The sequence below is a fragment of the Lonchura striata genome, chromosome 1 (genome assembly GCF_046129695.1).
Source record: "Lonchura striata isolate bLonStr1 chromosome 1, bLonStr1.mat, whole genome shotgun sequence".
In the NCBI taxonomy this organism is placed as follows: Eukaryota; Metazoa; Chordata; class Aves; order Passeriformes; family Estrildidae; genus Lonchura; species Lonchura striata.
The window spans coordinates 93,022,497-93,048,204 of NC_134603.1; the positions used below are offsets into that span (position 1 = coordinate 93,022,497).

Here is a 25,708-nt window from a genome sequence, read left to right on the forward strand (position 1 = left end):
TGAACCAGAACGTGGCCTAAAAAAACCCTGAGCTAGGACTGGATACTTTAATTCAAAACAAAACAAAACCTTGAAACATCTGTTTGCACATTTTTGTTTTTCTAATTGAAGGTATGTCCAAACCAAACAATCTTGCCTAAAAAGTTTACTCCCTGTTTGTGCTCTCATAACTCGAAGTCCATATTGATAACAGGTTTACTTTTTTCCTAGGTCTGTAGTTCACCACTTGGGTATCTGCTCAAGGACCTCTACTGAACAGGTCTAGAACTTAAATAGTTGTTACTGGTACCTACTTTTTCTTTTCAGTGTAACACAGCTTGCCTGGTGCACAATCTGTCCAGCAGAACAAGAAGAAGGAGTTTTCTGCAGCCACAGTACAGCTGATGCCCTTGTACCATCAATATTGTACTTCATCACATTCCCATATTGAGAAGTTTTATCATGAGTCTTATACAGTTACATTTGATGCCATATATTCAAAACCCTTGAGTCACCCACTAAACTAAATATAACTCCTGGTATTAAATGACACATATAAAGGTATCTTTCTAAACTTCTATAGAAGAATTCAGAACTTAAGACTGAAAAAGCAAAGAACAAAGATTAACCAACTTCTTTTCAGTCAAGACAACAGCCTGAGGAGTTTGATCTTTGTTGCTCTTTTCTGCTCTAGAAATACACAAAAAATAAAGGCTGGAAATTCACTCCCTACAGTTTTCATGTGGGAAAAGGCTGACTGGGGCAAAAATCACAGAAGTGGTTGTGGGTCCTTGGTGGACTGCCCACAAGTTCACACCCTGGAGGCAGGTGCTGTAAGGCAATACCTGAGCAAAGCTGCTCAGAAAAGAAAACCAGCAACACACAAGCAAAGTGACAATTTCCAATAAAGTCTCTTGATAACTGCTCCATGGCAAGCTCAAAAACTGAAATATCTTCCTCCTTTTCATTTGCTCAACCAAAACAACAGCCAGCAAAGGCTGATGGAGGGCTGAGGCTGATCCTTCTGTGATGTGGCACTTAGCAAGTCACATTTATTTACAGCCCTAACCAGACAGAGTTAGATTGATGAGATCACAGAAAGAGCTTTGATAGACCAGACCAAGAACTCAGGAAGCCCAGAGCCTTGTTTCCAAAGGTGGCCAGTAAAAAATGTTCAGGAACAAAGGCAAGACAACAGGAGGATCAGCACACCATCACACTCTTCCAGCCATCAGAAGCTTAGCACTACAAAGGGAGTCTTGGAGGGGAAAGACAGGGATGAAGGGAAGGAGAAGAAATCACGCTCGTATCATAAGACAAAATTAACTGGAACTGATAATAAGACACACACACAGATAGACTATAAGCCAACAAAAAAATTGGTCAAACAATGAAGGTATAAGAATGATTTTAATGACCAAAACACATGTTCTGAGATAAAAATCAGAGAAAAACAGTAAAGGAATTTTTGAAGAGCTTTGGAAGAAAAAGTTATGAAAAGGCAAGGTCAACACTAAAATACTTATGCATGACTGTATGAAAATAACTGATTTTTCAATTATTTTAAAAGGGAAGCAAAAAATTTGCTCCCAAGTGCTGCAATCTGGTTATTTTATTTGCACTCTACAAGCTAACCTTCAGAAGATGATACTTTTTACCCTTGGTGTTTTTCACAATGCATGAGATGAGTGTTTTCTGCATAATTCATCAGGAGTAACAGTTTAATCTATGCACACTCTCTATCTTTTGGCTGATTCTTTAATTATCATCCTACTCTGGAAAAAAAAAAAAAAAAAAGAGGGAAGAGGGAAATGGTTGTGCAGAGATCCACTGACAAAAACAGATTCAAGAGACAAGCTCGGTTGCTCCAGTTGGTAAACTGAGCTCACAGCAAGAAAAACCCTCCAAAATTAAGTAAATGAAAAATCAAGTTAATGAAAAATGATGTTTCCCACATTTTAAACATTTCATTCAAGGAAAAAAAGACTGGGGGCTCTTAAAAAATATGAAAGAAACTTTTGCAAATAATCATCGCATATGCCAGTAAAAGGATGGAAAAAAGATTCTTTCTTAATGGAAAAGACACTATTTTTTTTTTCTTTTTCTTCCCTTTTTCATTTCTATTTCAATAGAATGAAGAATAATGTCCTCAAAAAGTCCAAACCATAACACTTTGGCTCTTTTGTTAAAAAAGCTGAAATATTAATTTTTAAAAAAAGACTGACCAAAAATAATGCTGAAACCCAGCAATGCAACTCATGACAAGTCATACTTACTTAATACAAAATTGTTATTGAATAGAACTAATCAAAAATACAAGGGAAGGATTACTTTCAAGCCAAATTGCATCTGCTCACTGTTCGCACCTGTGCGCTAACTCAGACTCCAAAACAACTGCAAGCTGATGGCCCCCAGCACTTCCAGAAGAGGCAAGCAGAGGTCATGCCCAGCCCTCCCCTCAATCACGTATGCTGCAACAAGGTTTGGAATAATTTTATATCTGTGGCAGGAATGCTCAGACTGGTCCCAGGAAGTGGAGGGGAACATGCTGGCACCCAGCTCATCCCCAAGGAGGACTGGCCACAGACAGGACAAAAGATGACTTGGAGTAGGAACTCTGGCACCCAGTGTTCAAGAGCCTCTCCTCCTTCTTGCAGATGTGGTTGAGATTAGGTTAGAGCACCACTGAAAGTCAACACCAGTAAAATTACTCCAACTTTCTTTGTGAACTTGTCCACTCCCTCAAAATATCACTTGTAGGGTAATTCAGCATCTCAAACTCTTAAGAACACTCTTTCAGTGTCTTTAATGCCACCATTTACCACTGCTTCAACAAACAGCACTGCATTTCTACAGTGTTGTGCCAGCTATGACCACAAGCTCAGCAGCAGCCTTACACCCCAGCTGGCTCACACAGTGCATCAGTAATCCACCTCACTCACTCTTCCACCTAGGAATCTGTGCAGAAATGTTTCTGCCAGACTCATCTATTTCACCAGTTCCGCATTTCTTTCCCCTCCATCACTCACCAATGCAGAGTCCGGGCCCCAGCTTTTGGCTACTTTTTCCACTCCAGCCTGACTTAGTACTCACCTGTTGTCACCACCACCAACCAGGAACGCGATTTACCGCCTGAATTCTTCACTGCCATGCATTTCAGGAGTCCACCAGTGTCCAAACTCACCCTGGCACCAGACACCTCTCACCCATGAGGGCTAGCAGATCATTAGTGCAAACCACAGCATATACAAATCCAACCCAAAACTCACATTGTGAACACTGGCTGGATTGTGGTGGAGATTGCTGCTTTCTTCAAAGTTAAGAACAGGAAGATGCAGAAATTAAGCCCCAAGACTGAAACCTCAGCATTTGCGTAATCAGCGAACAGGAGGCTTAAATGGTCAAACCCAAGACAGCAAGGGTGTTACGTGGCATGCAGCCTCCCACACTCATCCACAAAAATGCAACCACTTCAGAATTACTTGATCAAATTACAAGCCCTTGCATAGCTGAACAGACAATGTTCCTCCACTGAGGCATAGGCTGTCTTCAATTGCTGCAGAAAGCCCACAGAAAAGAAACTCAGACCTGAGACAAATATCTGTATTACTGTAAGAAATGGGAATGCATTTGCATTTCCAGACTTCTCAGGCAACTTCTGTCCATTGTTCAACCCATTTGGTCTCTGTGATTTCACAGTATGGACATCAAAATGGCCAGAAAGTCCATTTAGCAGATACAGGAAGAATGTGCTCCTCTCACCTCCAGGGCGTCCATAAGCTCCCCTGTAGAATATACCATGAAAGGCAAAGCCATGCCTACAAAGCCTCTGAAAGCCACAGGAAACAATGTAGGCAGCAAATGAGAGGTTACCTTTACCTCAGTGACTGCTTTGTGTCACAAACCCTATATAAACTCTTGCCATCCTCCCAAAAAAATACCTTTAAGAGGAAAGATTCCTTTCTGTCCATCTTTGGGCTTTACAGTGAAATAGAAATTTGCTTGCTTTTCTCCCATTTAGTCAGCTGATTCAATCCCCTACACACTGTTCTCCAAAATGCCAAGTGATTCTGTATATTCTGCTGAGACCAACTATCAATACAGGTCCATCACTCAACATCCCTCTGCTCTCCACCAAGCATTTATGAGCAGATATCCAAGCTCTAAACCCAGACACCACCGATGTCTCATTTTCTGTTTCAGCTGCACAAGCCTAAAAATGATTTCCATGTACACATGCCTCCCAGGGGCATGAAAGCAAGATTAGGTACAGATGAGTATTCTGCCTGTACAGAAATAAACTTTGTACAATCCTTAGTTTTTGTTAAAGATTAAAAAAACTCATAAATCTCTAAATGTGATATGAAATACTCAGGAAGCCCATATTCCTGCATATTGATACATAACACACTGTATTTCAAACCATTTATTTAATCTGGCTAAACACATACTTTTCTATTAATCTCTGAGCATTTTGCTACTCTGTCCTCCACCCCTTTTGTTATTCCTGTCATCCCGTCATGTCCTATTAGCAGTCAAGGGCAGAGCTGTCTTCTCTGTTATGTATTGGTACAACGCCCAGCACAGACTTCTCATTACGAACTCCAAGCCCTGCTGTAAAAGAAATAGCAATTAAACCCATGAATAAATAGATAAATTTCTGAAGAGAATGTACAACTTACATAATGACACAAATACACAAAAATGCTGGTTTCATGTCAGTCAGTGCTGCAGACACCAACTCCCTCAAAAACCTCCATATTTTATAGGGCGTTTTATGGCATGCTGGGACACAAGTAAGAAGATGACAGCCTAAAGCCAGCTCTTAATCAAATGCAGATTTACCTATGGAGCATAGACTGATAATTAGCAAGTTGCATTAGGAAACAGCTGGGGAACCAAAATGACTCCTGGTGGTAATGAAACCTCAGGTCACCTGAATTTAGAATAAAATCCTTCAAGAAAAGACTCTTCAGTTAGCCATCATTTTTTATTACCGGTATGTGGGACACTCCCTGCTAAAAATTCCTGCTTCTCTGGGTGGAGACTGATCACTTCTGAGCCATTTCTTCACTGAGTCTGAACCACCCACATCTACCAGGAACATTTATTGTGATGAATAGACCTATTAATACCAGCTTCACCCCACCCTATACTGCTTCGGAGTATGGAAACTCAATGGATGTATCTGGTTTTGGTTAATATGCCATGACTCTCAAGTTTTACAATGGGAAGAGGCAGAGGAAACACATTATGTATTTTATTGTAGTATTCTGGCACATTCTCCATAAAGTGGAAAATTCAACCTATCAGGGATGCAATTTTCAATCTTTGTTTACCAAATCTTACATCCTTCTTCACCTTTTTCCAGAAAAAAATATTTTCTCCTTTGCTCTTTGCCAGGAAGAGCTAAGAACAAGCTTTAAGTTCTCCCAAACTCAAGTTGAAACCATATCCAAAACGACAAGAAAGGGATAACCGCGTGTGAGGCTTAGTGTGGGAAAATCTTTCAGCAGCAGCTTTGAACATGGCATGGACCTGCTTCCACCTCACGTTTTAAATCCTTCCTACATCTAACATCCCTGGGCATCAGAAATTAAATGCTAATGTAAAAATCAAGGTTACTGCAACCTGACGAAAACCCTGTGCAATTTTTTTCACTCAGAAGAACCACATACAAAAAGGCAACAGCTTGGATTGCTGTGAGCTATCCCATAATTACAGATCACAAATTTAGAGCAAAGAATATAAAAATAAGTGAGGCAGGACAACCACCATAACAACAGCAGAAGTGGGGAAGACACTGAATGGCTTTAGTTATGAGCTAGAGGGCAGGCATATTAAACCTAAGATAAGAGAAATAAAATGCAACAAGCTTTCAAACCATACACACTTTATAAACATAAAGTCCAACTCCTCAGGAAAACCAAAGGGTGAATTTCCTCATTCATAGGACAGCTGAGGCTTCTACAAGGCAGGAATCCAACATCACTTCCAGCATTTCACCAAAATGGCTTCTGGAGAGGGATGCCCCAAGTACAGGACCTGAGGTGAGCTCTGTATGGAAATCTTCTCATCAAAGTCACTTGTCTGCCTCCAAGATGTTAGACTAAAACACTTACTTTTCTGTGTTTCCTGGCACCACAAGAGATGCTTGAAGGGCACGTCCTCAGGGAACAAGGAATCCTTGACAACATGTTCCAGAACAACTTCATTTTCATGATTACTAGTGTGACCAGGTCACACCTGTCCCTCCCAGCTACGCAACTTCATTACTGCTTTGGCAACTCTTGCTCCTCCAGTTGGGAAGCACCGAACACCCCATGCAGGGAAGGGCAGGAGGAGCCACCAGTGCTTCATCTACATTTCAGAGCCAACCAGGACCCTGGACCAGGGAGAAGCAGCACTGCAACAGCTCCACTTTCCCCAGCACATCTGATAATGCCGTTAGCACAACTGGCTCCCAGCCACCTGAGTGAGAAAAAGAACAACTGGATGCTTGTGAGGAATGATCAAATAAAAATTTAACGTCTGAATAAATGGAACAGAACACCTGGCAGAATAACTGAGGTACAACCACACGTACTGATGGCACCAGCATGAGCTCCAACCTTGAGCTCAGGCTGGTTCCACTGCAGACCCTGTGAACAGTTTTGGGCCACTTCTTGGCAGAGCTCTTCAATTTATTTTAGATTTCCGGCACTTGCCAGAGGGAACTATTGGGAGGCCCATAAACATGGAGTTTCCTCTCACAGTGTCAATGGACAAGTAGCCTTTGCTTCCGGGCCTCTCAGTCATTGTAGAGCACTAACTCCTGCTGTTACAGAGTGGCTGTGTGACAGTAAGCAAGCTGACACCTAATTGTTACATTTGACCAAGTGTTTTAATTAAGGGCAGAGTGTCTTTAAAATAAACTCTTAGGAGGATTTGGCCCACATTCAGGAAAGCACTTAAGTATATGCCTTAGACTGTCCCTATTCAGGAAAGCATGTGCTTAAGTGCTTTCCTGAATGCAGATATATTCCCATCCTGGGGCCTTAAAAGTGCACTAAATAATCATATTTATTGCAATTTGACTTCACTGTTTTCTTGAAATATTTATTTAGCTGTTTCTTTATTAAGAGTAGAGTCAATTGAATTTCGAATCTATTGAACAACCCTTACTGCTTGCATTCCAATAGACAATCTCTAAATGTTGTTTCAGTTCAACTCTAGGGCTTTTTCCCCTACTATCATCAAGCTGTCTCATTTTCTTGACACACCAGTTACTCTCACACAGGGTACCTACTCGCCACATACCACTCAAAATAATTTTGCATGGAGTTGGAGATCTTTGAGGCTGTTCTCCATCACACACACAAGAAGAATATAAAGTCAAGCTTTATCTAAACCAATGCTCGTGCCTGAGGCATTCACTGAACAGTATTTTCAGTTACTGCTCCTACCAATAACAATGCTTGTATGATTACACCAATATAGATGTCACAAGTCAGAACAAAAACCCAAATTTCAACTAGCAGATCCTTCCCCCCCATAGCCAATACGCAGTACCTGTGTTTTACATCTCTCACAAGCCACCTCCAACACCTTCGCTCTGCAAACTTTAGATTTTCCTGACAGAAAGTTGACAGTGTTGAGCAGGAGGGGAAGAGCACATGAGCACAGCATGCACGCATCCACGTGAAAAGCTGGGAGAAGAGATGGGGTATGCTTTGTCCTACTTAACCACTGTTCCTGCAGCCTCTGAAATAGGAACTTGAAACTTGGGAAATGAGGACAGAGGTGTCAAATTTGTCAGTACTGCTAGAGCACAGTGAAGTGGGAAGAGACAATTCTTTTTCCCGTGCTCATCTGGCTCATAGTTACACCTTATCAGTCCCACGTTTTGTGACTTACATCAACAATCTGAGCCTTTTCCTGTGGTCCTGTGAAGAAGCATCAGGTGTTGATTGACCCAAGGTAGACAGCCTCAGTGACTCTTGTGAGGCAAGTGCCTGCTCAGGCCCCATTACTGACTTACTGACAATCTCTCACATGCTCAGCCTAGGAATAGTGATGAAATTTTCTTCAAATCAAAGCAGCAGAAGTTTGCATGTTAGGTATTTTCTTTTCCCTCTGTAACACTGAGAACAGTTCACATCCAACTGGGAACACCACCTAACAGCACTGCTGGAAGGACCCATGACACCAGTGACACTGCTGATCTCTCCTGCTCCCAGTACATCTTCCCCAGCAACTTACAGCTGCAGGTGCTGGTTTTCACTTTTTCACTGCTTTTTTTTTTTTTTTTTTTAAGGGCAGCTGGCAGGAGTCCTGTGACCTGCGAGACATGGAGGAAAACTGGAACAGATTTCTGTGGAGTTTGCTGGACAAAATGCCTACAACATCTTTGATTTCAATAGCTCTGAGGGTCCTTGCTAGTCCTAACATGAATTTCCCTTTCTAGTTCAGACTTGGGCTTTTTGTGTACACCACCACTCCAAATGAAAGTACCAACTGTTGAACTCTAGCTTACTATCTCTGCACTCCAAGCACATAAAGAAATGACAAAGTGATGGAAAAAAAGAACATTAAAATCATTTAACATAATCTGCACAATACACAAAAAAAAGTTTTCAAAGGCTGGGGAAAAAACCTGCAGCATTAATTGTCCTCTGGCTACACAAAGAAGCAGATGCAAATATAGGTGTCCCAACTGTGACCAGCAGGTACTTAATTAAGGGAACACCACATGAAGACACGTGCTTAATTTGTTCAGGTGGCAAGGTTCGCAAAATAAGCTCAGGGACTGAATGTAACACAAACAGAATGACTTAAAAACCAAGAAAAAGCCAGTCAAGATTAATCACACATCTCAGTCAAATGAAGGAACAGTCTGCTTGCTTTAAACTCGACCATAATTGGTTTCCCCTCACCTTCCAAAAACATATTTAAAAAGGGAAATAGTATTTATGCCTCAGGTTAAACCACAACCACTTTATTCATTTGTTGTTTCAATTTTTCCCTAAGGCTTGTGTTTAAAGACAACCTGAAGCACGCCACTCTCAGCAGCCTTTTCACACACACCACATTTAACAAGAAACAACAAAAGTCATTACAATGAAATTTTGTAGGAGAGGACATTGCAATAAAAGCAAGCAGCGTCATTTTCCTCAGACTTCTTTTCTGGGCACCATCAGAGATATCTGACCCCTCACTCCAGCAGCTCCTTGAGGGGATCTCATGGACAAAATGGCTTTCAGGACAGATCTCCTGCCCCCGTGAGCCTTGTCTTTTTCAGACAGCACTGCTCTCACTGCAGTGAGGCACCATTACTAGTGTTTACATAAGGCTGAATCATGCAAGCTAGGAAAGATAGAATAAGAGGTAAAATAATCAAAAGCTGCATCAGTAAGAGCTGTGGTTTCAGTCAGTGGAAAGCATTATTTTTAGAAAACCAGAACCTCTTAGTCACCATCCTTCGAACTCACTTGACTGCACAGGCAAGAGCCATGGACCCACTCTCTGGTCCAGGTCATTCCTCCTTCTCCAGAGTTTCTGGTCTCCTTCATGTCCATGAAATCAGGCATGCGTGGCCAGCCCATGTGATTTCCTGGACATGACCCACCCATAACCAGCTGCTGCATTTAATACAACTCTAGCGGAGTCTTCCGTATTTTGCTTGTGATTGTATCCAACATTCCAAGGGCTGACTTTTTTCAGGGGTCTTCCCCGGTTGTGCTTCCCATGTACTTCAGCCTCAGATAACCAAAGCATCTTTCACAGCTCAGCTGCCCCAGAAAGCACTCCAACATTTTTTTTCTCCTCGAGTACAGCTTGGGTTTATTCAACAAAAAAGGGCAGAAGTAGCAATGTGTGCCCTTCATGCCACACACAGTGAGAGGCAAATACCCTGCAACCCAGCCAGAAATTATCTGAATTGCTGGATAATTGACTTAAAAGCTTGAATTGAAATCTGGGATGGCAGATCACACGCAATTCTGCTGAGGATTCCCCTCTTCTCTCTTGCTTCTTTGCATCCCAGTTAGCCTGAACACACCCACATGCTCGTGGAGTTCCTGCTGCAGCACAGGGCAAGGCAAAACCAGTGGAGACCTCTGTTACAGCAGCTCTGACACTGAGTGTGTGGCAGGGAGCAATAAGACAGCAACAAGGTGGATCCCACCAGGACACTGTGGCAGAGCACAGGCCAGCTATTATTCAGCAACAAGCTCTTGTCTGCATGACTTCCTGATGTGACTTTTCCCACCTCATCTTTGGGATCCAGAACCAATCTTGAGTAACTTCCCACAGGCAAGAGGGCAGTCAGGCATGAAAATCCAGGACATGGAGACAAACCATGAAACCACAAAGGACAGCAAGCATCTCCTTCCAGGCCACTATGACCTGGGCTTAGTACACAATCCCTAACCTCAGCTGAGGTTTCGTCTGTACGTGCTGAAGGCAAGTTTTGCTGTACTTACTCTTCAAATAGCAGCAGTGAAATCTTTTCTCTGGGTAACTGCTGCCTCTGACTCTGGCAAAAGGCTGCACTTCCAGCAGGAGAAAACCACTGTTTGATATCAGAGCCTCTACCATCTCTGTATTGTCCTTCATATTTTTTGTAGCTTCATACAGTTTTAGAAAATTTTAATTTAAAAAAAATTAGTTTACTTAACTATGATATTTTTCTCTTCTTGATTGCTGAGAAGATCTGTAGTACAAATCCAGGTTTTCTTCCATCTCAGATTGGTACAGTGCAAAGCCAAGAACACATATGTTGCTAGCTGGAAAATAAAGTGCCCTTGATTCCTAACTTTATTTTGGACAGTTCACTCCAAGTTATTAAAAGCCAAATTCAGTAGTGAGAAAATATATATAGCTTCAGCTGTTTTGTGTGGGTTTAAAGTACTATTTGCTTTATGAGTAAGAGATTCAATAATGCATATATTTACATAAAAATAGTTTTGACATTTAAGTTAACTTCTTGCCAAGCTGGTGCAAAAATGGAAATGTAAAAAGCATAAGCAGAGAAATAAGCCCCTATGCTGTAAGTCTGCTATTTACAGGTAATTTTTTTTCCTTGGCAATAATACCTGAACAGTATGGTTTATAGCACTAGACCCAGCCACTCTGAGTCAATTTAGTGTTTACAGAACGTGCCAGACTGACAGTTTGAGATTTAAATGCTCCATGCCAGCCAGTAGTTGAGCTGGGGTAGGGACTAGGAGAGTTTCCAGAACCCGGGCCACTGATGGACCCCAGTCGTGTTCTGCAGACATGACAAAATCCATGATGGCACAAGTCCAGTACACAGCAGTGTGAACACCCAATTATTCCTCAAGCCCCAGGAGATTTCTGAAGAGGGTGGCACCAACTACGCTGCGCAAGAGCGTGGAATGACACACCTACCACAAGTCAAAGCCCCAGAATGGCTATAAAATGCCCAAAACTTTAAAACTGATGCTGTTCAAAAGTGCCCTACTCTGCTAGCTCTGGGGATGACCATGCAGCAGTCCCTAGATAATGGATTTGATGGACAGAAGAGGTTGGAAATTTTTAACTACAGTAACCAAGAGTCTTTTTTTTCCCCCAGAGCAATTAGTCAGCTCAGGGATGTCAAAACATATAACTGGGCCGTGAGACAAATTACAGTGTAAGTGCTGCTACTTTGCCAATGACCTAGCAGGCTTGACCCTGAGATGTCTAATGTTTGAAGTCTCATGTTCCTTGTTCAGTATTGCAGTACTTCTAAAGACATTTTAATTAAGATGAAGTGACAGGTAAAGCTATCTGTATGATTCCTCATATATATAAACAAATAACAACAAAGCCCAGATGACCAAAGCGGTGATATTTTATATTTCTCTCTTTTATATGAATCGCCAAAGGGGTGATTCATATAGAAGAGAGAAATATAGAATAAATACATATACATTCATCAAGCCTTTGGTTGCCAATTCACTCTTTTGCAAAAGTTCATGACAACTGGCTCATCAATACTTAATATTCTGACTGTCCCAGCTGAATGGTCTGACAGTCAACAGTAATCTTTATATTCTAAGCATCATAAATAGATGAACAGAGACAATTATTCAGAGCTGAGGATAGTCTTGATCCTTACTGCAGCCTCATGTGTTAGATATTTTTTTTCTGCTGTGATCTCACTAGCAATGCATCACTGTTTTTAACCACTCTGAGCACTGATTCTACATTCAGCAGCTGTGTTTGTTTACAGGGCTAGAAGTTAGCACAGGACAAATGGACTTCATCCAACTGAAATTTTATTTTGGCATTTTCCACTACACTTCACAATATATTGGTCCTCATAGACCAATTATGTATTTGCCACTGATGCTGGCCAAGGAGAGTTCATAAGCAAAGATGGTGCTCACTACACAGGGATGCTTTTATTGCTCCAAATGTGGGCTCCCTAATTACTAAGCACAGCCCAGTCACTTGTGGCCAGGAAAGTCCACTACTGTATTGTCCATACTTTTTTTTCACTAGGAACATAAAGAATGTCATCATAATCTATCCTGCACTTTGCACTCTACCAGCTCAGTAAGAGCAATGAAATGCAGCAATATTTTATATTTAAAGGGACCTACCTGTGCCCTTCACACTTATAATCAAGCTCCCAAAGCCAACTCCAAGAAACTGTAAACCAAATTCAGACAAGTCAGTCCTAACATCATTTTCCATTTGAACATTCATGTGCTTTTTCATGGACATGTATTTCAAAATGAATAAAAGAGCAGCCCCTATGCCCTTTTCATCTCCTTGATAATTACCTTAGCAAAGAGCTGGGGGGTACTTCAGTTTTCCCCATACTGCTCTAGAATAAACTGTTCAAGAGGAGTTATTGAAATCACTGGAACACGGTGGCAAACACACCTGCCAAGTTCTCACACACCTGAAGTGTAATTTTAAATGTTCATCCTAGTTACTCAGAATATGTTTGTAGGCAATTCCTATTTATGTTAGAACTCACACAAGAGACAAACAAAGTGCATTAAACTGTAGTTTATGGACTTCGTGCTGTTAAAAGAACTCTGGCTCTATCTTAAAAATGTGTTTTGGAGAAATTACCAAAGACTCCCGCAGGCACCAAACAATTACTTCAGGCAAATGTTCACAGCTAATCTGTCAATTAAACCAGTAAGTCTTGATCAAGCACCTGTCTGGAGAGAATAAAGTTAAAAGTACTATGCAACCTCTTGAAATGTTTTCTTTTGGGGGACTAAAAAAGCTAAGGAATATTTGCAGGGCATTTTGTTTCTGAGGAACTCCTCTATTTTTAACTCTGTTTCGTGCAACAAACTGTGATAATTTAAAATAATAGCAATGATGATGTTCTGACATCACAAGATGCATGAAGAGCCCTGTCAAAGTAATATATTGCACTGTGCCGTGTAATTATGCTATGTTGGAGCAGAGTGTTGGAAAACTTAGTATAATCATTAGCCGAGCACTGAATGTTTTGATTGTCAGACAGGTTGTATATGATGCAAATATATGACTCAGAAATGATTTCACATAAACATTTTGGTAACAGTAATCTGACTCATAGCCTCCAACACAGAAAATAACAAGCTGCACAAAACATCTGTGCGCTCTGAGCAACCCCAGCTTGCAGCAACCTTCACAAGTCTCCTGGCACAGAGAGACCAGAGGTCCTACCCCTGAGGACCTGAAGCTGAGAGATGTTGACACCTATCTTCCCAAAAAGAGTCAAAGAAAGAGCAAAAAGTGCTGTCATTCCCACCAGGGATCCCTGGCAGAGAGCTATGATAGTTTATGCCATCTGATAGCCTGCCCAGTGAGCATTGCTTGCTTTTGGTCCACAATTAACAGGGCTAAGATGGGAGGAAAGGTTTGTTGTTATTCCACCCCGAAGCTTCACCATGTCAAGCACGACACAATGCACAGTTCTTCTTCTATTTATTTTTTCATTCATTAGGAGATGGACAGCTTCTTTCATGGCCCCCTTCTGAAGACAAATGTTCAGTCTTGAGTGACAAGGAGGATTTACCGTCTGTTATTTTAGAGAAGGCTTGCCATGTTTATTCTGGAAAGTGCCATGAATTAATGAACTATCTCTTCAAGCCTCAGTGCATCGGAGCTGCCAGCTCTCTGACTGCCAGAAGCAACAGACTGTTTTGGGACCCCATAAAACTGCTTTTACTGAGACTAGAGATAGCAACAGTATCAGGCAGACCCAATCCCATTAGCTTCTGAAACAAAGGAATCATTATGCCAACTTCAGCTGTTACGCTGCATTTTTATGGGGAGCTTCTCAACAAAACTCTGAGTTAATTCAAAAGTACATTGACTATTAGCTTCCCTGCAGTGTGGGCATTACCAAAAGTCAACCAAACCTTTATTAGGCTTGCCAATAGTTTCAAATGAAACATGTGCTAGCCTGTGACCTCTTTCATCTCTCCTGTGTTCAGCTGTTGGCAAGCATGTCTGAAGAGCCATGTCCCTAACGGAGCATGGCTGCAGAAGGCACATACTGTGCAACACTGATAACCAGGGTTTACAAGCAGGAAGAACTAAAGCCTAAGCCAAGTGAGAACCTGTAGGCTCCAGCTGATCCATGCTGCCACCTGAAAAAAGCCACGTTTCACCAGATAAGACCCTCTTGTTTCACTGGCTCCACGACGCACTGGAGGACTTACCAGGTCAGTAAAACAGGTGAGACTGCAAGACCAGAAGCAAGAATTTCAGGGATCTTATCACAGCCCTGGTCCAGTCATAACCCCTGAGCCTCAGCTTAGTTATTTGGAAAATCAGTATGAGAGTGATTTACATGTGTCAGAGCACACTGTGAGAGTTCAATGCTTATGAAGTGTTTGAGGTTTTAAATAAGAGACAGAGTAGTATCTTGATGTTGTCTAGCAAGTAACGAGCATTACATATCCTGCAGAATGGAACATTTTTGGACAGGACAGATGCTACAATCATTAAAGTGTAAAACCTATTACATGCAAGAGACAAGACACAGACATCTCAAAGAGAAAATCTATTGTAATACATTAAACAAATGTATTTTCTCTCCAGCTACCTTCCATAGGATAAGTTGGAACTTCCTTAAATATGAGAACTCTTTCTTTTCTAGTCTCCCATCATTTCATTCCCTTCCACTCTCTCCTTTTTTCTTTGTGGGTTTAAAAAAAAAATTTTTAAATAAAAAAAAAAATTGAAAGAGCAAGCCAAGAAATTCACAATCACCACAGCCTGCAGAACATACAGTGAATCTTGGCAGGACACGCATGTTTATCCTTTTCATATGTTGTTTAAATTATTTTTATAAACAAGTCATTATCTTGCATAGCCACTGCTTGGTCGCTTTCATGTGAAAGATGTTTGATGTTACAATAATTAAGCAAAAAGGTCTGCATGCTTGAAATGCTGTCTCAGGATGATGGTTTGTGGGCAAGAGAGGCTGCTGCTTTTCTAAAATGAAGGGTTTCTTTGCCAACCTTCATCATTTAAGTTGAGCACCTGGATTCTGTACTTGTGAATCAAATCTTTGTGTAGATATTAAAACATGAATTTCAAAACAGGCTTAAATTTTAGAACTATCCTCCTACTTTTTTGCATCAAAATTGTGCATACATGTCACAGCTTGCAGAGAAGCCTCTCCCTGCTTGCACATGAATATTCTGAAGAACCAAGCCTGGCATCATTATGAAGACTCAGGTACATTAAACATCTGTAAGGCCTCTTCCTGCACCACACCATCAGTGTGGCCAAAAGTAGTGAAGAAACATGACTGGTAAGCCCATGGTAAGTGACATAGGAAATGCATCCTTTTTTCCTGCAGAGCATCTGGTGATTAAAGACTGCTACCTCTACCTCTGTTTGTCTGAATTTGGACAGAGGGAGCTTGTGCATCTGTGCCATGAGGAATTAAAGCTCTGACCACCTCTTTAATCCCTGATACAGAATCTTCATCCAGGTACTTTAAAGCAGGTTGAAAAATACAGAAGCTAGGCTGCAGCAAGAGTTCGTGTTCAAACAACTTAGTATTATTACAGAGTCTACAAAGGCAGAGGCAGACAAGTCTTTTGCATCTTGTACATGTTAGTTACAGTTAAACCTTATTTTCCAACTTATTTGGATATTTTTATTCCTTGTAAAAAGACTGGAATTGACCGCTAAGAGCCTTACTCTTCTGGATTTCTCTCTCAAGTGGTCTGGAAAACCCAGGAGAGACAAGGATGCAAGGAGGCACATCTGTTTCACACTATAGCTGTTGACCCTTTCCTCCCTCCAACACCTCTTGGCTTACGTGTGCAACTATCAGACCCTACTCATGAGCTCTAATCTGTTCTCATTTTTTAAGTGCTCTTTGTTGCCTGGTGTGGAGCCTAACACTTGTGCTTCAATAGACATTATGTCACCCTTCAGCCCTTGTACAAACAGAGTGTCTAATACCTTGACCATACACACCACACAAACGCAATGCGGTGAGCGACAAGATAAGAAAGCTGCAGCAGTAAACTTCAGCATAAACATCTCTGTGCATGCTTTAAACATGGCATATTTTACAGCCTGCACTTGACAAAAGAAACTGTAGATCTACGCTTGACAAGATTTTGGGTTGAACAAATATATATTCGTTAGAAGAGTGTTTCAAATAGCCAATTCATACATTTCTTACACTGCAAACAACCATTAACATACGTGGAATAACGCATCTTTGGAATACTATTTGAAAACACTCTCTCATTTACTATCAGGAAATTTGACTCTTCAGAACAATTGTTAACACTGTCTTGTTTAATTTGTAAAGCTATTCAAGCCATGAAGTACATCTGCACATTCAGTATATTTCCAATACTGTGCTTCTGTTTTCATTTTCAAACTGTTTTTATTTACACACTAATATTTGACCTATGAATGTTCCAAGTTTATATGGAGCCAGCTGTTCTAAATTCTGGTTACACTGAGCATTAGTGCAAAACATCAGGTGATATCATTGGGTATTTTTAAGGGGAAAGTTCACAGGAAAGCAGTTATGTATTCTTGTGATTAACACCACATTGGATCAAAACAGTCATGTCTAGCTCTCTGAAAAATACAGCTACTGTTTTAGTTAGCAGAACACTTCGGCTCTGTCTACATTATCCTTTTTTGCCAAAAGTTCCCACTGTTGCTACCACTGATTCAATCCTGTCATTGTGCTATGATGAACACTGCTACGTAAAATAAAAAGAGCTGAAAGCAGGGCTGTCAAAATCTTTGTGCCCTTAACAACAAAACAAAACAAAAAAATCTCATTACATCACCGAAAAAACCCAACCAACCCAAAATGCAAACAAACAAAAAAATCCATTCCAAACTCTACCCAACACTAAAAGACTGTTTCTTAAGTAACTAAAAGTTCAGGAAATGCCAGACCCAATCCACAGCAGTTTTTAGGAATAAAAGTCCATTACGAAGTATTAAACACCCCTGCAATCCCACAGAGACTCAACTTCTTTAATTAAGCTTTTTTCTCCTGCAACAGCCCTGCAGCAGCTGCGGCCACATGCCCTTCCCAAAGCCACTGTGTGGGAGCCTGCTCTGGGTGCAAAGCTCCGGGCCACTTCATGTGCTGCTGCCAGCCACCCCTGCTGCAAGGGCTGCAGCTCTGCAGAAGGCACCACTCCTCTTCCTCTGCCAGTCACAACTGAAAGAAAGGTAGAAAGAAATTACTCACTGAATGCTCCTCAGCATGTCTCCTCACCCTCAGCATATCATAGCTACAGAATCCCAGTCTTGACTGCCATTCCAATTCCCACTTAGAATTCCAGGCAGTTTGGGCTGGAATGGATCTTCAAAAGTCATCCAGATCAATCCCTGCCATGGGCAGGAACACTGTTCAATAAAACAGATTGCTCAAGGCCCCATCCAACCTGATTTGAACAGCTCTGAGGATGGGGCATCCACAGCTCCTCTGGGGAACCTGTTTCAGTGTCTCACTACTGCTGTTTGAAAAACTTCTGCCTTCTATCCAATCTAAATCTACCCTCTTTGAGTTTAAAACTGCTGTTCCATTGAACAGGGAATCTAGGACCCAAAACCAGGATCCAAGAATCAGGTGGGCAGTCGACAGTTTTCCAGTCCTTAACCTCCATCTCCCAGACTCTGAGGTCTGATATTTGCTGTAACGAATGGGAATCTCTCACCCATGAGCCATTTTTCCATTTGGGCAATAGCGCTTGCTCTTTGCTTCACACTGCTATATAAATGGTCAAGTGGAAATGTTAAATGATGAGGAGATGGGCTGTGCTTTACAGCATAGCTGTGCATCTGCTGGGATACAGCAGAAGCACACAATGAGACTGTTTACATCCCAAATAAATCATACCTTCCTCTAACCCCCTATAAGTTAGCAATGAGGCAAGATGACCTAAAAAGAATCGTGACTCCACGGCATGGAAAGTCTAAACACCACCTTCCTTCCTCCTAAATCACAAACACGGCTTAGAAGTTTATATTTAAAACTACAAGAGACAGTGTAACCACTGCAATGCACCAGGCTAGACCCAGCAAGGATCCACAGCTCCTTGGCAGAGTTACAAGCCTGCAGCAAGCAGTCCCAGCAGGAGCTCAGCACAAGACATCCATGACAGCTGCCCAAGTGATTTTTCTGCTAAAGCCATGTTGAGCTGGAAAAAAATTGCCAAAAGAAAACCTTTTTATAAAAAGTGGTTTAGCTTCAATTTTTTTGGAGGGAAAGAACTAGGAAGTCTTGCTTTTATTTTTACAAAAAAATTAAATTAAAAAAAAAAAACAAAAAACCTCCAGTCCCACACCTGGGTTTCTAATTCAAAATGCAACTTTTCATTTATTTACAGATAAAAAATTTGGATTTAAGTAATAAAGATTGGTTTGGCAATACTAGCTTCTTAAATTATAATAAATTGCTGTTGTTATTGTTGTTGCTGGAAGAAAATTTTGTGTGAAATGTTGAAGTCTAAGACTGTAAATTCTGAAGCTCTGAAAAGCTTTCACAAGACAGAGAATAATCCTACTAATGTCACACTGTCTGCTTCCAGTAGCTTAGTCCAGATGACAGTCAGATTTGGATAAATTGCTTACATTCACATGACCCTACACTTATTTCAACAGTACAGGTTTTGAAGAGCAGCATTTCCAGGAGCCACACATCTTCTAGGGCTCCTAACCAAAGACAGAAGGATGACAGTTCCTCAAATTACAATTGCAGAGGAGCTGAGGACTTCTAAAAGACCCTTTCTTTAACTATGTTGTCAGGCAGCTTCCCACTAGCAGGCAGCTCACAAGCAGCAGCTACTTCAAGGAGATTACATAAATGAGGATCTCAAGCTGCATCAGTTGAATAGCAAATATAAAGCTGCTCTTCACCACTTGGGAATCTGTCTTGGCATCAAAACCCACTATACAAGGCTTGGCAGAAGTCAGTAAACTCATTCCCATCATCAGGTTCATGATTTCTAATATTGGCCTACTCTGGACACACGTGGAGGACACTGCTCACATACCGAGCAAGTGAGGCGGTACACAGCCAGCTGGCAGCACAGCCAGACCTGCAGCATCCACACTCCAGTTACTCCCTCTGAGTAGATGTCTTGACCTTTACAACACGTGGTCAAGAGTATAAACAGATGGGATGACAGTATGAATGGTATGGTCCCATCAATACAATCACGCAACATCCCTGATACATCTTGGTTGCCCAATTTTCTATCTCCCAACTGCAAGCATGGTACTGGGAAAAAGGCAGGTGGGCTGATCAAATCCTTCAGATGAAAAAATTCACCTGCTTTAGAAACACATGTAAGGATGTTGGAGCACTGCTTCCCTCCTGTGAAAAGCTGTGCAGAACAAAGACATATTGCTTGCATCTAAGGTGCTGTGGATTTGTGCAAGATCATTCCTAGACAGAAATCTGGTAGGTCACCACTGCCAAAAAGATGAAAAGACTGTTTGTAAGGCATCACATCCATAAGATGCTACTTTATAGGCAAGGAGAGAGTATATTCGTAAAACAAGTATTATATCTACCTCCAAGCAACTTCCTTGCACTGAAAGGGAGCACCCTTGCCCCAGCTGACACTTGAAGTCTTGCAGGAAAGACGGGGATTGCCTGGAGTTTGGAGATTCAAAAATAGAAGAGGCTTTTCACCACAACCCCAGTTTAAATAGTGTTGAGACCTCAGGGCTGACTGCACGACTGCCTGGCAAAAGGTGAGCTTCCCCTCAACCTTTTGCATGAAGCCCTTCCAAGGGACCTGTGGATCTTATGATAAAAAGGAAAACCACCCTCTCTCCAAAAGTAGACATAAAGTGAATCAGTGCTGTTAGTCTGCTACAAAAAGCCACAATGCTGAATAACCAGGTACCACACCCCAAAGCACACTTTTTATGATCCGTATCTCTGGAGGGTTTGATGGATTCAAGACTTCTGCACATTTATCAAACAGCCCCAGATTTGGGTCATGGCAAACTCAGACTGCCACTGAATTCCTTGGGTTTGATTGTAGGAAGTGCATAGCTGTTTTTCCTCTCAGTGTGGATGCCAGGATAGGAAGACATGGGTGAAGACCACGTTCTGACACAGAATTGCTTCACAGCACCTTTCATGACACACAAATAATTCTGGATGCCGTTAAAGTAGCAAAGTCTTTGAGAGTCTTGTCTTTTGCTGCTTTTCTTACTCTGTAGACACCAGCTGGTGAAACAGAGGACAGGGTGCAGATCCCCTTCCCATCAGCACTGATGTGCCTGAGAACACTGGGTTCAAGCTGTCAATCCAGCATCACTGCCTCAAGAGGTATCTCCATACCAACCCTGGGCTGCTCTGCCAAGAGGAGATAACCGTATCTCGTGCCATGAGGAAGGTACACTTTTCAGATAGGAAACATTAACAGATATTATTTTCCCAACAGTACTGTGTCAAGACACGCCACATATTTTATATCAAGGCTCTTCCTACAAGAAGAGCTGAACAGTTTCACAAAGATGCCTGCTGGCCCACAGTGCACCCCCCCACCCCAGCCCCACAACCCTGCTGTACAGCCATTTCCACAGCACAGAATTTTGGTACCCTGCTTTGTCAGTGAATCCATGCAGATGTTTCCATCTGTGCTAACTATCCAGACTTCCTACGTGTGAAATGAAAAGAAACAGGCACTTGTCGGACACTTCATCCTAATGAAAACACCCGAAATAGACACTTCCAGGATCCTCTTCCCAAAAAAGGGACCAGATTTACCAAGGACAGGCTATGTTTTCTGTCAAATTATGTTTTGGTATTTAACCTGATAGATTAAATGTATTATCTAAAGTATCTAAACTGGTTTATATCTTGTGTGAATTCTTGTAATGGGAACAAAAAATTATCTCTCCTCCCTGATACTGCTCTCCAGGTGCTTCATAAAACTAAGTGCTAAGCATCTCCTGGAAACCCTGGACATGCTAAGCTCCCTTATAATCAGCCCCTCTGGGAATCATTGCCCACACCATGATACAGACACTACCAGGTAAGCAAGATAAATCCCAGACTCCCCATTTCAAAGACTGATACTTCTTGTCCTCCCTGTAAAACAGCAACTCCCTGTGTGTGAAGAACCTCCACACCTGTGACCTTCCTGTTTCACTTAAAAAAAACCACAAAACAAAATAGAAACCATCTCCAAGAACACCATCACCTTTGAGACTGGGACAAGCCTACGCTGCCTGAATAATCTAAACCTCACTAAAGTCCCTCAGCTTTGCAAGACCTTTGCAAAGAGGACTCATACCCTTAGCACATATGGTAACATAGCCTTCCCCAGAGAGAAAACACATCTGCCGTGTCCCCAGACTGAAGGATGTAGGTTGGTCAGGAAGGGCTGGAGCCCTGCATGTTTAAAATCAGCAGTGACTACAAGCTAGTGACTCGCTTTGGGCTAAAAGGCTGGAAAAATTAAATGTACTTTTATAAGAACATCAACACCTGCAAACTTTCATGACAGAGTAGGACTCCTCTGCACAGCTGACCTAGATGATGGCTTTCCAGAACAACAAGATGCATCAAACTTTTGTCTGGTTCTGAGCTGCAGCAGAAGCAGCATCAGCACCTGCAGGCAGGTCAGCCACACTGACTTGACACCCACACAGCCACATTCACCTATATATCCAGGTGATACCATACACTCCTTACCCTGAGAGAACAGCATATGTCCCTCAGATCTCTTTGGTAGTTGCCTCTTCAATAATGGAATTGGAAATCTTTAAGGTTGAACGTAAAGTTCTTCAGAAGTCAGTTTTAACCTAACTGAATTAACTGTATATATGGCCACATGCAGAAAGCCCCAGCTAAAATAATTCTGGCAGTGTCCACTTATAAGCAGACTCCAGCTGTGAGTTTTTAGGGTTGTTTGACATATACTTCATTGGATTAGTCAGTGTGCTTGAAATCAAGAATTCTTCCCTTTCTGCTGTGATCGCACTGTCTTTTGCTGCATTTCTGACTTCATCTAATAAGCTACTTTGACAGATCACAAGCTGGCTTTCTCCCATCAAACCTTTGGTTTCTATATTGGAATACAACCTTAGGCTTCCTCTAGTTTTCTGACCTGAATTACTGTTAAATGGAAAAGTAAATGTCAATACACAGGTGAAAGACCAAAAAAAACCTCTGGTATGTCAGAGAAGCCACAGAAAACAGCCAAACAGCTGTTCAGTCCCAGCCCATCGATTTGTCAACACTCTGGTAACAAACAATCACATTAAATGACATTATGGTTTATGGCTTGGGATTTGGAAGTTGATGAGAAATTTCTACAGTTGATTCATGCTTCCTGAGACGCATAACTAGCATTTCAATTGCACTATTTTACTACATTACATGAATAATTTTCCTCTTTGTTACATAAGTGTCTAGATCCAAATTATTGGAACTGATTTGGATCGTATGAGTGGAAGGGGTTATTTTCAAAAGAAACACATACTTTCAGATTATACCATCTAATAATACTCTCCTGGTGCCTTACAAACAGCTAAAGCTTCTTAAACACCACATGCTCACACTTCTCTCTAAAATCAGCTCTTTAGGGAACTGCCTAGCCCCTTGCAGGCACCTTGTTTCACATCCCTCAAGTAAAATGTGACATGGGGGCTGCTTACAGACAGCTACAGTCAGCACCACGTTTCTTAAACTCACAGCTCCAAGTATAGGTCCTGAAAGTCCCCAAGGCAAAGAACAGAGACAGCAGCAGCACCTCTGTATACTCAAAGGACAGAGAGGTTTGGGGAGGCTGGGAGGGAAGAAAACCAGGTGCCCTTTGGATTTAAAACCTATACAGTATTTCCTAGATCTTGGCTTCTGAGCTGAGACCACAGACCATGCTAGTTCCATTGATGGTCAATTTCAGGATGTCTCAATCAAATACATCCGAGCTCTGAACTGGCAGCACCACCTAAACATCCCCGAGCTGACTTGAAACAAGGCAGATGGGACCCTGACAGGTCCACACCTGCAGTACAAATAGACAACAGGGCTCCATGCTCCTGGAAGGTCTGAGCACCTAAGGCAGCTCAGCTGTATGCCCACTAGTCGTGGTCGCCTCGGTTTCAATGTGGGCAAATCCTTCAGCAACTATTAGCAACTCTTCTGACCAACTATGTGATTTCCACCAGGTACAAAAATTAATCAGCTCCTGTTTCTGGATGCCACAGCATAGCACAAAACTATTGAACACCTGTACCAGTACTGTGAGCTCTGAGAAATTTCCTGCTGCAGTGACATATTCCTTCTCCAAAAGATAAACACACAATAAATTTGGTTTGGTTTGTTTGTGGTTTTTGTTTTTAAACAAGATAAGCTGTTGTCATTCTGGCACACAGCTCTGGTAGCACAAGTAAAAAGGCAAAGTCTTCAGCTGATCAGCTAAGACACTTGAGCTTCACATGAATTCCCTAAAAAAAAGGAACTGTTATTTGCCAACTGAAATATTTTCATTCTCCACATTAGGCTGAATCTAATTACACTGTTTCCTTACTATTGCATAGTACTAAAGAGCTCCTTTAAGTAAAAAAACTTAATGACTTTCTCACTGCAGTGCCCGCCTCAGAGCCCTTCACATTGCTGACAGGATGATTTGTTTAAAGAGCAGGCTGACATCTAAAAAAACTTAATTTAAGATTTCCACATGATACAGATTTTTATCACATTCCCATGCTCAATCACCAGGATAACCTACACAGAGTAGTACACATATTCACCACCATACTAGCTCTGATCCCTTAAAATAAAACAAACAAAAAATATTTTAAAAGAAGATGAGGACACTGTCAAGTAGCATGGCTGTACTTTGTTCAAGCCCAAAAGGCACCTCTGCTGCTGGACCTTGCATAGAGCGAGTGCAACCTGTACTCCGGCATGACCCCAGCTCTGCTGCCCAAGAAGCAGAGCGAGCACTTAATTCTAAACTACAGGCTCTGACCACTACCGTCAGAACAAGGACTAAAAAAATAATTATTCTTTTTTTTCTTCCTTACTCTCACTCCGTCCCCCCAAGGTTTTGCATGCTGGGGTATGTTCTTTTTTTACTGTTTGCGAGAGGTTTTGCCCTTCCCCGAAGTGAGCTGCCCTCCTGGCCGAAACCCATGCAGTCCAAGGCGGTCGCGGCCGGCAAAGCCCCGACCACGTCGCGCCCCGCCGGGAGCGGCCGCCGGTCCCCACTGCCCGGGCCAGGGGTGTCCGCGGGACGGGCGAGCGGCTGGGTGAGCTGCCCGCAGCCCCGGACTCGCTGCCGCCTTCCCTCACTCACCCAGGTTGACGAAGCTCATGACCATGTCGGCGTCGTTGAGGAAGGCGCTGTCCTGCGGGCTGGGCAGCGGCGGGGCAGGGGTCGGCGGGCGGCCGCCGCGCTCCGCGCCCGCGCTGCCCTCCGCGCCCTCGGCCAGGGAGTGGTAGAGGTCCAGCATGAAGCGCGGCGCCGCCCTCAGCCGTCCCGGCGGCGGGGCCGGCGGCTCCCGCGGCAGCGGCCGGGGGCGGTGGGGCAGCCCCAGCACCGAGAGGATCTCCCGCTGCATCTCCCGCTTCTCGTGCGACTTCAGCCGCCGGTAGAGGAAGCCCGAGGCGGCGGCGGGCGGCGGCGGCTCCCCGGCCTCGGCGGGCAGCGCGGGCTCGGCGGGGCGGCAGGCGCCGCTCAGCAGCGCCCAGCAGCAGCAGAGCCAGGCCAGCCGGCGCGGCATGGCGCTCGGCCGGGCGCAGGCGGGCGACGTCCCCGCTCCGCGCTGTCCCCGGGGGCCGCCCGCCGCCCTCCAGCCCTGTCCCCCCGCGGCGGGTTCGGCCCGGGCCGGCGGGGGGCGGCCAGGCCGGGGGGGCTCAGCGCTCGGCCCCGCCGCCGCCGCGCATGGCCGCCCGCGGGGCACCGCGCCGCGGAGCGCCCCGCGCCCGCCGCCGCTCAGGTGCGGCGGGGCCGCCCCCGGCCCGCTCCGGCCGCTCAGTTCGCCATGCCCCTGCCCGGGGGATCCGCGCCGGGCCGCGGGGGCTGCGTACGGGGGGAGAAGGAGCAGGGTGAAGAGCAGCAAAGTTTTCTCGCTGCCAGGGAGCGAGCGAGCGAGCGAGCGGCTCCCGCGGCTGCAGCCCCGGTTCCCGCGGGCTGGCCGGAGCGCGGCTGCTGACAGCGAAAGCAAATCAGCGGCGCGCCCGCCTCTCGGCGGGGCGGGCGGCCGCTCCTCCGGGGCGGGGAGCGGGCGCAGGTAGCGCGGCCCCGCGGCG

General features: G+C 43.4%; 1 protein-coding gene across 1 annotated transcript in view; it reads right to left on the reverse strand.

The window, feature by feature from the left end:
• The window catches only part of BMP6 (bone morphogenetic protein 6), an 88,433-nt gene extending 63,254 nt beyond the window's left edge, over positions 1-25,179 (reverse strand). Inside the window, exon 1 of the mRNA XM_031503948.2 lies at positions 24,753-25,179. Coding sequence (XP_031359808.1) covers positions 24,753-25,179 — 427 coding nt within the window. The remainder of the gene's footprint in view (positions 1-24,752) is intronic.
• Between the last annotated feature and the right edge of the window lie 529 nt (positions 25,180-25,708).